The following is a 13,820-nucleotide window of genomic DNA, read 5'->3' on the forward strand; positions in this document are numbered from 1 at the left end:
ATCTAAAGTTATTTGCCCCTCGAGATATTTTAGTCCATTACCAATAGTTCTCCAAAATCCTACGCAAACCATGGGTCCCAATATACCTTAAACCGTCATCTGCAACCACCCACAAACTCGGTCCTGAGAACAGTGCTGAGTTAGAGACGACTGCGCTAGCCGGAGAAGCACATGGCCCTACCCCAGCTGCGGTTACAGCTCATGCCAGAGCCAGGGTCCCGAGCCTAGGACGGGTGTGGCCTCACCTTCTTCCGGTCTTCTTCGTTCTCGATGGGATCCACCGCGCAGCAAGGCTTGGCATAGAGCATGAAGTCGAAACGCGCATATTTACAGAAGCCACAGGCATTGCAGAGGAAGGGGTCCTTTTCATCGTAATTGATGGACCTGAAGAATCAGAGTGTCCGGGTCAGGGGTGTAGCGGAAGTTTGGTGGGGTAGGGGTGACCCGTGAGGAAATGGACTGTGTCACACCTACTCTGTCGACTACTGCGGGGACTACTGGAGGGACACGAACAAGTAGGTGAGGGTGACTTAAGCAACCAGGTAACGACAGAAGACCCAGAAGTAGACTTATAGACTCCTGCCCACACAGGAGCAGCAACACACACACCCCACTCTTCCCCCTCCCTCCCTCCCTCCCTCCTCTCTCCACCCTAGGACTCCACACTCTACATACCCACAACCCCCTATGATGAGGGCCCAGACACTGAGATTGCCCACCCTGAGGTGCTCACGGAAAAATGTAAGGACTGTACATGGCCCTGGCCCGGGTGACAGCTGCTTGCTGACCTGCATTTGTGACACTGGTAGACGTTCTCCCCACAGTTGCCGCAGACCCCTGGGTTGGCGGGGACCGAGGCACTACAGCGCGGGCACTGCAGGGTCTCTGTGGAGGCCTGGTAGTTTTCATAGAAGTCAGCAAACTCGATCATCAGGTTGGAGGCCACGATGGGCAAGGGCAGGTCGATCTTCACTTCCGTCTGCCCGGGGGTCAGCTGGACCTTCTTGGCTTTGTGCCAGCGAGCCGGCCTAGGAGAGACAGTGTCAGGCAGCGGGGCAGAGGGCCTGGGGGCCTCTCGTTCAACCTTCAGTGACGACGCTCTGATGAGATGAAGGCTGCCCATGTGTATTTTTCTAAGGCAATGAAGCAGTTTCTCTAAAAGCAGGGAATCTGGTAAATAATAGCACCCTAACTTAAAATATTTTTCTACTGCCCTTTCTCTACTAAAAAAGATAGAACACACAAGGGCTTTAAGATGTTCCATATGATAATTTTTGAGATTCCAGAAAAACAGAAGTCATTATCAAGGAAAGACATTCCTCCAACATTCGGGCGCACTGAAGCCTATAATCTCAAGACTACCAGGACGATGGTGCCTGAGTTCCCATCCTGACAACTACGTTGGAAGGGTAAAGCTCAGCTTGCTTTGGTGAGGCAGAGGGGCGTACCAGATCTGGACCGAGTGCCAAGTAGAGTCAGAGAGAGAAAAGGCATGTAATAATTTAAGGGTAATTACATTAATACAATTAGAAACAATATTTACTGAGCACGCACCATGTGCTAGGTAGGATCTGTTCTCAGCACTTTACATATACATGCACACACACATGTATGCACACGCACACACTCTAACTCGTTTAATCCTTAAAACCATGCCCTGAAAGTGAGCTTACCTCTCTTTACTTTAAAGTTAAGGAACCTGGGGCTATATAACTCCTCCAAGGTCAGAGACATGGACAGCAGAGCTGAGATGTGACTCCACAGTCTCATTCCAGAGCCTACAAGCTTTACCGGCAGCTGCACTGACTCCACACAGAGAAAGTCAAACCCCTTTCCGCAAAAGGGACTCGGGCCACCCCAGCAAGTAGCTGCTGTGCACGGGTCACCAATGTTAACTCTGCTTTGCAAAGGAGACCAGAAAGCCTCCTTCGGGCAGAACTCCTGGTGGCCGTTGATTGACATGTTACACTCCAGCTGTACTCTGGCTCTTGGAATAATACCAGTACTTCCACTCCATGTGCAGAACAGCAGTGGTGAGTCTTAATATTCAGGTGCCACCTACCCATGCTCTCTGCCCAGCAGTAAAGCCTGTGCCCTCAGCCACACAAGGTCTGTCTCTGTAAGAGCCAGCACCACAAGGTGCCCTCTGAGCGCGGTAGGCAGTGGGTCAGTCTCGCAGAAGTCAGCACTGTAACCCCCGGGCACCTTCTCTAGCCCATAGATGGCACGCCCCAAATCAAACACTGGCACCCGTGAGCACAAAGATCCAACACCAGCAGGTATCGAGGGAAGGCACTATGCAGAAATGGAAGGCCTACGTACTAGAGAGACTTCTGGAGAAATACTGCCTGCTCTGTGAGCAAGAGAATAGCATCCAAACCCAAGAAATGACAACTGCTTTCCAATGTAGGGAGGTGGTTGTACATGAAAATGGAATTGCTCCCGTTTGCATGGGTGTGAGAAGCCTGGAGTACCCTCACTCAGCTTCGCCTCCCTAGACAAGCTGCTGAGGGGCTTCCACAGACCCCGAGGCTCCACTGGACATGATTTTAAAATAACCTTTGTGGACATCCTTAGAAACCGGTATTTCACTTTGTCCCCCAGCCATGACTGCAGGGGTAAGAGGACAACTGGACCTCTAGGGGTGCGCTGCTTTACCGGGTTCCAGTCGTCAAAGCCAACGCCTGGCACTAGGCCTTCCACGCCTCCTGCCCCTCCCCAAGCGCGAGGAGCCCGTACTTGTTTTTCAGCTCCACGATGGCCTGCACGGTTCGGTTGTTGTAGTAGAGGTTGATAGTTCGCACCATCTTGGTCCGCTTCAGGTCTCCGATCTTCACTGTCACTTTGCTGATGGTGTGGCTGCCAATGAGCTTCACGACCTGCTGCGTGGTGGTGTACCGTGTGTCCACTTTAATGGAAGACAGCTTGATGTACTAAATGCAAGAGTGCACACAAAACACTGTATTAGCTCAAGGTGAACGGCTCACCCTTTCTTCTTCAAACTTTATCAATGTAACCCACTCTTCATCCACGGATGAAATTGCCATTTACGGTAACAAGCATGGCAGGTGAGGGTTCAGACCACTGCTGACCGAGCATTAGGAGAGGAACACCTAGGCGGGAACAATCAGGCCCTGGAAATGAGAAACCCACTGGCCCTGCAAGCCTCAGGACTGTCCACGTGGAAGAGGTCACTTACACAAAACGGCACTTCTGGATTATTACACACCAGGCAGGGGTCACTCTCCAGGTAATAGCCATCAAACTCCACTAAGCCAGACAAGGTGCTAAAGAAGAAACCAGTCTCAGCATACAAAGACATTTCCATCTCAGAAAGCACTGAGCTTCGTCAAGAAGCCATGAAAAGGCCATGGCTCAATACCCCCAGGCGGTCCCCACCCTAGTGAGAACACGAGGACGTGTGAGAAATGCCAACAGGGTCGGGAAGTCACAGGAAGGAAATGGCAGCTAATCAACCTCAGCTGCTTCCTGTTTCTGAGCTGTCCTGAGATCGGGGGGACCCTAAAACGTTACATTCAAGTTTGACTCATAGAGTCACAATGAAATACACTAAAAATCAGTGAACTGTATACTTAAAAATAGGTAAGTTTTGTAGTATGGAAACTGTACCTCCAAGTTTGGGGGGAAAAAAAAAAGAACAGCCACTATTAAACCATGAAAGTAATAAATTGTCGATTTAACCAATAATCTCTTTTAAAAGTTTTTTTGAATGCAGCCATTTTTCTGTGAACTTGACCTATTTGATTTAAACGCAGACCCTTAAAACTAGAGACCTTCTTAAATGACTGGTCACCAAGCCCAAATCCAGCAAACATATTTCGTGTAACTTCCATGGGCCAGGCCCCAGCTCTGAGGGAGGGGCTGCGAGACCACCAGACAGGGGCGTGTGGACCCGTACAGAGCAGCCAGTCAGTGTGCAGAGAGCGGCTCAGGCTGCTGGCCGAGCTTCAAAGAGGGAGAAAGCAGAACAAAGCTCACTTGTAAATGTTGGAGTTGGGATGGTTGGTGAGAATGTGGTTTTGAGTCCGCAGGATCTCCACGGCCTTCTGTGAATATTCCTTCAACTGAAACAGAAGTCAACAAAGGACCACAGTTAAAGTGCAAAGGAAAGTCTTACTGGAAAAGACTTCTGTCTGCAGAAGTACCAGATCCCTCAGCCCCATTCAGAACTATGCAAAGCCTGGCCTCACACCTAATTGTTTAAGAGGACTCTCTCTGCTTTAGCAGCTTTCACAACCTTATGACAGTCCACCTTTTCAGACCCTGTGGAGGAAGGTAAATTTCACTCTTACGGGGAAGCCACGAAAAGGCTGTCTAACTGCAGAAACACCGGGGGATGCAATCAGGGCTGTCGGGAAAACCAGAGGAGCACTGTCATTCCCAAGCAAGTTTAGTGAGTTACATGTTCTTCCCACTCAACGCACTTCTATTGGCGAAGCCACTTTCAGACTGTACTTACATGCTGGTGTGTATTACCTATGTAGTATACACACTGGGAGTGTGTGTATATATGTAATATGCAGATACATATGCATGTGTACATAGTTATATACATATGTGCGTGTATATATATTTACGTACTACCTTTGGGTTGGTCATAAGGTTCTTAACTCAAGAGAAAAAAGGTTAAAAATGGCAAGTTAGCTTCTTTGACCATAAGGAAGCAGCTTACCTTCTTCTCCGTCTGCGGCGTTTTCAAGGAGAAATAGCCAAGTAGGTCCACGAACTGGGCGGCCTTCCGACCGTAGGCCGGCAGTTCCGGCCATATGGACCACATCAGATCCAGCAGGAGCTCCTGTTGGGATTTGCTGGAGTTCCTGTAGAGAGATGACAGCTCACCTCACCAAGCACCAGAAAACCCTGGGGTTCTTTACCGGCACGGCCCAGGCACGGTTTCCATGGACACACCTACTTCCCCACAACTAATGGTTTCGTTGCTCTTCTGACAATCAACCCTAATGGATGTAGCACAGCCCCTTCCTGTGTTCAGGAGGTGGCCTATTCTCAATACCCAATGTTACTCAACGGCAGTAACAAGCTTTGTTAGCGTAAACAGCCAGGCCTGGTCATTTTACAAACTTTTAAACACAGCCTTCTTAGTGGAAAACAGACCATCTTTTGCTTATGACATCACTTTGATAGCTAAAAAGCAGACTAACTCAGTGAAGAAACCTGTAATAGTTAAGAGGATTTTCAGGCTGCCGTAAACACTGACACCATGACCTCAAGCACGTAACGTCAAATCCAGGCTGAGCGGCACCGCCCACACCTATCGCAGCCCCAGGAGACTGTCCAACAGCCCGGGACCTCACCTGTAGATGTGCAGGGTCAGGCAGTGGGCCTGCCAGCGCACCGAGGAAGAGTTGGACTCTAACAGGAAGCAACGCAGAAACTGGACCAAGGTCTCCTTATCTGCAAATTTGTTCAGCTGGTTCACCAGAGCTGTGCACAGCTGGTCCTCCTGGCTGCCTGAGCTCTCGCCTGCAAGACCAGGGCAGAAAGAACAGGAAGAAGTGGTCTTGAGTCCTGGAGTCGGTGCTACCATGCAGAGAGGGAGGGAAGGCTGTCCATGCCTAAAAGTCTGAACTAAATGGTTCATCTGAAGACAACTTTCAGTTGCCTCCTAGGGGAGAAAAGGTCAACCCCAAATGAGACATAGAGTGATGCCCTCCAGAGAGCATGGAATAAACTGCCTACATTAGCCTGGCACTAAACGAACAGTTCCACTGGAGGAGAAACCTCTTTTCAATGTTTGCTATCTAAAGCATTACCATACATTACCCTACACCTGCGCAGAGAGATCAGCATAATTAGTTGGAAGAACCGCCTTCCTTGCTTTCCACTCTGATCACCTGTCCCAGACCTCCGAGGACCACGGAAAGCAGTGAAACAGGCATTTACTTCTCTGATGGTAAGAAGTCAGGTAAAATGGGTTACATCTGTAGAGCATTTGACAGTTTACAAGGCACATTTAGGAACATCACTGAACACTGACAAGCTGGCCACAGAGCAAGTGTTACTGTTTTACAGAAGAAGAAACCTAGCCTAGCAAAAAATGTCCAGTGTACTGTGACCTTCCCTGTCACCGTCACCTAAAATGGGGCGTCACATTGTTGAAGGTGTCACCTTCAACATAACTGAAAGTGAGGCCAAATAGACACTAGAGGGCATTCGGGTTTCAGGTCGCCCGTCGGCCAGGATAAAAGCCACTTCTGGAGAGACTAAACCCTGTGCTGCGAGAGAGATCAGAACACACCACCCTTGCGACCAAGACAAGAGAGTGACTCTTACCCTCTTTCTCCTTTTCCTTCTCTTCTTTCTTGCTCTTTTTAGTGGACGACTTCGACTGCGTCGTGGCCTGTCCAGAGCTGGCAGCGGCAGGGGCCGAGGAGGAAGCCGCACCGGAGGACCCGGCCGAGGCGGCCAGGGCGGCGAGCACTTTGCTGCCGCACAGAGCGCAGGAGAGCAGCTGCAGCAGCACCGGGGACACGCCCTCGTCCACCAGGAAGCTCACTTGGAGGAGGAAGTACAGGACAGCTGCCGGGAGAGGAGACAGTGGCTCAAACCTGAGACGACAACTCGACTCACATGCAAGAACAGGGGTAACTGCGCCACGCGGTCAGGATTGCCCAGTTTGCACCAGCTCCTTCTCTGAGTCCTGGCTGCTGAGCGCCGCCGAGAGTTTACACCCTCTGTGGGAGCGGCCGACAAGTGTCGTGGCAGCTGTGAAGAGACGGCTCCCTGCCCCTACTTCTTTGAGTCAGATGGTTCTCTAAACTCCATACACGCCTCTTTAGCTTCACTATCACAGTAGAGAGGTCAGACACCCCCTCCTTCGTGCCACTGTGGCACCCGAAGTCTGTCCATTGACCCTTTTATTACTCTTTAAGCTCTCACTGGCCTTCTCTGCTAGGCAGAGCTGTCTACGCAGTCACGCACCGCCTAACGACAATCTGGTCAACAGCGGACCACACGTACAATGGCAGCAATCCACAAAGCCTAGTGTGTAGGCTACACCGTCTAGATCTGTACAGTGCGTTCTACAATGGTTGCACAGCAACGGAACGGCCAATGACACACTTCTCAGGAGACACCCCCAGCGTTAGGCGGCGTGTGACTATCTCGCTCCCGTCTGTATCCCTAGCACCCAGTTTAGTGCGTGGCATGCGGTAGCTTCAGTAATAGCTCTGGAAGGGGTGAATGACAACAGCAACCGAAAGGAGCAGCACTGCTTACAGTCGTCTTTGATGCAGAATTTCTGCCAGTTGATGGTTCGCTGGGCAGCAATCTCCGCACAGGCTTTCAGGTGCTCCATCTGAAATAAAAGCCAATCGCCGAAAATGAGCAACCCCGCCCAGCCCGTACCGCGCCTGCTGCCTCAAGGAGCCTTCATCCCAGCTTTGGATGCGGACTAAACATGGTGCCCTCTGCAAGGTGGGTCCGATGCCCTGGGGCCCTGGGACAAGGCCCACACACCAGGTTCTCACGGAGCCTCCCACGGTCAACTCCCCACCACACAAAGGCCCTTTGTTTCCAGGCTTCCTCAGACCACTCGGTACTGCAGCAGAGAGACCGGCCGTGACTTGGAAACCCTCAGTCCAGTCTACACTTTCCTCACTAAAGCACAATAGTAAGGACGTTAGCTCAGGCGTCTGCAACACTGAAGGTGTTCTTCCTGGATGCTCCTGTGCGATACATGCAGTTACTCCCCACAGCCCACACCACTCATCTTCAGGCATGAGACAGCACGTCCTCAGCATCCAAGGACAAAAACCAGAGGTGCACGAGCATCAGGTTGCTCCTGCCCATGACGTGAACACATGACACTGGCAAAAACCCACGTCCACCCCCTTCATCACGGAGGAGCCAAGCCAGGTGGGGGTGGGAACATGAGGGGGAAATCGCAGACCCTGAGGCCAAGTACACATGGTGTAGCACCCAGTCAGGGACTTTGGATTTTTACCCTGATCTTAACCCTGGCCAGGACGCCCTTGACACTTCTGCAAGCCCTGTGCGGCTCCACCCAGATTACCTACTGGGCTGAGTCTCATCACACGCCCCCTCCCCACCGCCCCCCCCCCCCTCCCCCCGGCTTCCACCCCCTCGTACCAGGCTGATGAGTGTGTCGTACTGCAAGGCGGAGCCTGAGCTGGCTGTCACCACACTTGCCCGGAGGAATATCCCCTGTTCCTCTAGCAGCTTCTTGATTCCACGCACGTGGGAGTCCAAGGTGTGCAGATCCCGGAGCTGGCGGTACTTGTCCTTGGACCCACAGATGAAGAGCAGGAGTTTGCGGACTTGCCGGCGCACGAATGGCGTCTGCTGGATCATCAGGTACTTGGGGGGAGAAACAATGCAGTCAAGGACTCTGAAACTGTGTGCCAGCCCAGGCACCCTGGGGTTTGTGAACTGTCACCAAAAACCGGTGAGAGCAAAACTTACTCTACAAAGCATTTGAGCTCGTTTCCCATTGTGTCATTGGTCTGGCTCAAACAAACTCAAAAATTCTCAAAACAAAAACAAAAACAAAACCCTGACAAGAAACACAAGCCAAGCTATTTCCTCTCGGCCAGGCTAGCCTCTGGTGAACGTCAGTATTCCGTACAGCGGCCCTGAAAAAGGCACAGGAAGGAAGGGGCCAGCGAGGGAAAAGCAGCAGTACTCCTGCGCCCCTTCCTGGGACACTCAGGGGTCTTCAGGGAACACTGGCCTCCACTCTGGCCCTCCCCAAGTTCAAATCTATTAAAAAGATTTCCAAAATCTCCCTTTCAGGTAAAAGAGGTAGGGAAAAAGGTAAGATTGTTACAGCTATACACCTTGAAGTGGTCATTTGGAGTTCGCTAGCAGATTATTCTTCCCAGAATTAATCTTGTGCTTTCCGTGGTTGCTAAGTGATTGCTTTTTGGCTGGCTCCAAACCCAGCCCACCACACAGCCTGCTCTGTGGTGTCCAATCCAGAACTATGCTAACCACACTGCATCTTTGCAACCGGCCCCCGCTCGGGTCCTGCACTGGGGAGCACCGGAGGGACACTGGAAGGCAGGAGGAAACGGAGGGAGCTGCTCTTTCCCATTGGCCTGCTATCCGAGCAAGAGCCCGTCACCCTAGCAGGCCCCACCATTTCTTCCAAACTCAGGGACAGGCCGGCTGCAGCTGGCTCTGACTGTCAGCTCCTTTCAGTGCTTCCGGGGTCGCCCACGCCCCAGCCCTCCTCTTTAGCACCCCGGAGGGCCAGCAGCCGCACCCTCCCAGGCCCCTGGACCTCCGTCTTTACACGCGAGGCTGCTGGCAGCGCCTGCAGCTACTACCTCTGTGCGCCCCAGTGTTCCCTTCTACTCTTCGGCTGCTTCGACGCTGTGTAACCAGCTCCCTACATTAGAGTCTCTATTAATTTCACAGGTCTGCTCTGTTTTCCGGGCTGAGTGCAAAGCATTAAATCTGTCTACTGTCGTCGTGTGTGGGGCAAGTCCAACGGGCAGAACCAGAAGTCAGGCGGACAGCCTGCTCTGTGGCACATCTCCCACAGCTTCGCCACATTTGGGGGGTGGGGAGGGGGTGAAGGAGGGTTACAGTTTGGTGTGGAAGATAATACAACAATCAGTAAATGAAAATACACGAGAAGCTCTGTGTTCCACACACTCGCAGCTGCACACCCGCCTCTGCCCCGCCCTGCAGCACCTGCCGCACAGGGGCGGGGCCGAGGGGGATACTGCAGGAGCGGCAGGATGAAAGGGGGCCGCAGAGGCGGTCACAGCCGATATGCCCGCCCCTCAGTGGGCGCTGCTCCCCCGCTCACCTCTGAGAGGAAGTAGAACCACGAATGGTCAAAGACAGGCGGCGGGATCCGAGAGCTGGTGTCTGCGATCTTCTTGATCTGGTAGGGAAGCCTCAGCACCATCTCGGTCAGAAGCTGCGTGTAGGCCTCAAACACGTCAGCAGCGTGACCCTGGGAGGAGAGCACGTGTAAGGACCCGTGACCAACAGTCTCCATGGCCCCACTCAGAGGAAGGCTGGTTTCCTGCTCACTTGCACACCCATATGCTAGCGCTGGCCACTGCGCCCCCCGGAGCTGGAGCCAGCACTGGCCGACGGTTCAGTGCACAAACAAGCAACTGCCAGGCTCCCGGGCAATGTCATTCCGTGCGAAGATTACAGTGGAGCTATCTTACTGCTCTCAAAAGTTCTAGCATTTCACTCCGTAGTTTTAGACACTGTATTGATTGTATTCTACTCACACAAAACTTAGAATGGGAAAATACTGAAGAAACAGGAGCTGGGAAAGATTTCTGACTCTCTATGAGAGATGTATTCCCTTCCCTAGAACTACAACTCTCCTAACAACAAGGCATATTCCAGTAAGCCCAGCGGGCCAGGGCCACTAAGCCCAGTTGAGACCTGGGCTCACATCACTCAGAGAGGCAGGGGTGCGGAGAAATCGGAGGGCAGCAGACAACGGCTATCCTGCAAGCCGTGTGGTGCCCGAGAAGAGCCTGCACAGCGTGCCTCATCCATTCCATCACCAGGTATTTATCGGCTCCAGGCCAAGCACTGGGAGCACACGGAGGAAGGAGATACGGTCTTTGCAACAGGGTGAAGGGAAGCCTGCACACGTGTGCACGGGGGGCCCAGGGGAACGTCGTCTCGACCATGTGATTGCAGGGAGCGTGTGCTGGGGAAGGTTTTCCTGGGACCCAGTGTTTGAGCTGGTCTGGAAGAAACAGGCGTCAGCTCACCGGGGGAAGGGAGGGATGCAGAGGGAAAGGAAAGAATCCCAGCAGGGACAGCGCGCACAAAGGCAACATCCACATGCAGGGAAACGCGTGAGTTAGTAGGGCTGCATGCGGAGGGGTCGTAGGTGAGTAAGGTACAGAGGAAGGGAGACAGCCGGATCCTCAAAGAAATTTTTGGTCAAAAAGTAATTTCAAAAACACCACCAAAGAGTTACTAAAAAGAGAAAGACGTGCTCCGACTCCCACTGCAGGCCTGTCACACTCCTACACAGCGCTGAGCACGCAGGGAGCAGCAGAGCTAGTCCAACCCGTGCAGCTCCATCGCAGGGCCGCAGCGGAAGAGAAGCGGCGACAGTGAACACTCACTGAGTTTCGGCGGGGGCTAGGCACTGGCTTTACAAACATCCCCCTGTTCAACGCTCACGACCGCCCTACGCAGCAGATCCTCTCGTGCCCTCATTTTCCAGGTATTCAAACCGTGGCTTCCTGAGGTCAGACAGAACTTCTCCAAGCCTCACGGCTAGCGAGGACAACTGTTCCTAGACACTTGTTCCCAGACACACCTGATTGAAAGCCCATCTTCTAGCCCAGAGCATTACAGGGCCTCTGATGACAGCGGGGGGAATATCTGACATACACTTGAGGACGTGACCCACACTGACAACATGACCTTGTACCGCATCATCTCTTTCTCAGGAGCTAAGTATGAAAGGACCTTGATGGTCTGGTGTCATTCAATTCCTCGGGTTCCCCAAGTGGCAGGACTCAGGACCCCAGCAGCAAGTTATTTATTAAATCGTGCTGAGAGTAAACCCCGCCAGGGAGTGCAGGCCCCCTCCTGCAGCTCCTTGGGCTCTACTCACTGAGAGTGCTCCAGGCGAGGGACAGGAGTGGCGCCTGTCCGAGAAAGCCCTCACCTTCACGTACTGGCGGAGGAAGAACGGGCTCATGTCGGGTGGGGAGGAAGTAGTATGTGGTTTCAGCAACTGGCTGGTAGCCACGGGCTCCTCGTCATTCTGCTGGCTCTTCCAGTACTCCAGCAGGGATTTGAGCACGTGCAGGCAGTAGTCCACAGCCCCCGAGCTCAGCAGGGCCGCTGCAGTGGCACTGGAGATGAGGGAAGACGACTGGAGGGAGAAGGTGAGAACGGCTTGTGAATGCAGCTGCGCGCTGGGGTGGGGGGACGCGCTCACAACAGAGTGAGTTGTCGCGAAGTGCGTTAGTCGGTCTCTTGAGCTAAAAGTTTCCCAACCAGCTCAGGCACTGCCCAAACTCTTGAATAGCGGCATGGTAGAAGAAAAGACAAAAACACGGCTCTTAGCGCTAATCTCCCTACACAGGCGCCACTGGCCAAGAGGCATGGATTAGATCTTTCCACGTGGAGGGGACGGATTTCCTCTTTTTCCTTGGGCAAGGAAAAGAAGACCATTTCAAGGAGAAAAAAGTTTCCACTAGAGGCATTTTTTAGCAACCCCACCCCCCCAAGTAGGGGCTCTTCTCAGAGAACCAGCTTCCAAAGAAGATGGGGTGAGCGATCACATGAATAAAAAAGTAGGAGAAAAGCTACTGTAAATAAAACCATTAGGAGCGCCTTGCAAATCCCAGCAAACCCCACAGCTCCTAAGCTCATTAAGATTGGACGCAGTTCAGCCTCCATTCCCACCTTCTCCGCTTTGTGTTAATCTCCTTGCCACCTCGCACGCATGGCTTTCTCTCTGCCTTATTGCTGTACTTATAGCAACGCGCAGTGTGAATCCTCTTAGCTACTCCGTGCCCGCAGAACAGCCCCCTGCTTTTCAGTGATGGAACGTCCAAACCCTTTAACCCCGCCAATGGGGGGATTGTTGGCAAAGATCAGGATTCGTAAGGGATTCTGAGAGAGGCGGAGGTTCTGCTCTTGAAGAGGTAACAGCTCAGAATCTAACTTCCCTCAGGCAACAAGGGCGTCCCTCCAACCGTGGACTGTCTGCCGCCTCTGCCCACAGCCCTAGCCCCACACAGATAGCCCTTCCCCACAGCCAGACGCTCGGAGCCAAAGTACCTCACATATGGAAGACTTGGACCCAGACTTGGTCCGGGACATGAAGACACTCAGGAGCCGCATCACCACCAGATGGACCTCATTCAGGGCGCTGCGCTCATTCTTCTTGGAGACATCCTGCAAGCAGAAGCAGAGCCCAGAAGCTCACACCAACTCTGCAGCTTGAGGCACCTCTGGTGAGATTCCCTCAAGCCTCTCAGCGCTAAACGCTCCTCAGGGGCAGTCGGGGAGAAAACAAGCGCATCTGCCTGTGGGTTGTACCTGCATTACTGGAGGCCCGATGCTCTCACAGGCCGCATGAAGACAGAAACCACCGATTCACTGCCTTCCCCTTACAGAACTACAGAGGGTCCGTGAAGGCAGGGACCTAGTCTTATTCCTCATTCATGCCCGGACCCAAGAGTATGCCTGGGCTGCAGCAGGCACTGAAAACAGTTTTACTGGATCAACAGAACTACAGTCCTCATGGAGGGTACCCCCCGAAACTAGGGGACAGTCTCTGAGGGAGGGACAAAAATGGAGAACTGGTCTTAGCCGACCCCTATTTTTCACACAGTATGACTTCGATTTTTACCTTTTTATCCATGCCCAGTTCGGCAATCAGCTGGGAGAGCAGGTTGTCCAGGGCCCCCTTGTCCTTCTCATCCTCTCCGTCCAGGTCTGCAGTGAGCATCAGGATGACCTGGGAGTCAACAGACAGAGGAAATGTGAAGGCCAGTTCCCTAGAGAACAAGACCTTCAAAACACCGGGTGTTTCAGGAAAAGTCCCAGTCTTCCCGACTCCCGTCAGTTACGACGGTTACCCGTGAGGAGGTTCCAAATCCCAAGGTATCCAAAGCTTAAGTCTCCAGAGTCAGAAGAGTCCATTTTTGATACATAACACACTTGACATCACAGAAAATATTCTGCAAAAAGTTTGCAAAACTAAATGACTAAGCTACGTTACATCCAACCGAAGTGGGCTGAGACAGGGCACTGTGCTTGCTGAGGACTGAAGAGCAGTTCTGCCCAAGACGAAGGCAGCTAGT

General features: G+C 52.6%; 1 protein-coding gene across 5 annotated transcripts in view; it reads right to left on the reverse strand.

Moving 5' to 3' along the window:
* UBR4 (ubiquitin protein ligase E3 component n-recognin 4) overlaps window positions 1-13,820 on the reverse strand; it is a 119,069-nt gene that overhangs the window by 38,865 nt on the left and 66,384 nt on the right. For all 5 annotated transcript variants that reach the window (XM_036025400.1, XM_036025398.1, XM_036025397.1 and 2 more), the window contains 14 exons: window positions 13,367-13,474; window positions 12,793-12,909; window positions 11,669-11,878; window positions 9,818-9,967; window positions 8,131-8,358; window positions 7,258-7,336; window positions 6,313-6,558; window positions 5,334-5,502; window positions 4,694-4,838; window positions 4,000-4,085; window positions 3,200-3,287; window positions 2,740-2,933; window positions 789-1,028; window positions 246-384 (listed from right to left, as the gene is read on the reverse strand). In XM_036025400.1, coding sequence (XP_035881293.1) covers window positions 246-384; window positions 789-1,028; window positions 2,740-2,933; window positions 3,200-3,287; window positions 4,000-4,085; window positions 4,694-4,838; window positions 5,334-5,502; window positions 6,313-6,558; window positions 7,258-7,336; window positions 8,131-8,358; window positions 9,818-9,967; window positions 11,669-11,878; window positions 12,793-12,909; window positions 13,367-13,474 — 2,199 coding nt within the window. The remainder of the gene's footprint in view (window positions 1-245; window positions 385-788; window positions 1,029-2,739; window positions 2,934-3,199; window positions 3,288-3,999; window positions 4,086-4,693; window positions 4,839-5,333; window positions 5,503-6,312; window positions 6,559-7,257; window positions 7,337-8,130; window positions 8,359-9,817; window positions 9,968-11,668; window positions 11,879-12,792; window positions 12,910-13,366; window positions 13,475-13,820) is intronic.

This window comes from Phyllostomus discolor, chromosome 5 (genome assembly GCF_004126475.2).
Source record: "Phyllostomus discolor isolate MPI-MPIP mPhyDis1 chromosome 5, mPhyDis1.pri.v3, whole genome shotgun sequence".
Taxonomy (NCBI): Eukaryota; Metazoa; Chordata; class Mammalia; order Chiroptera; family Phyllostomidae; genus Phyllostomus; species Phyllostomus discolor.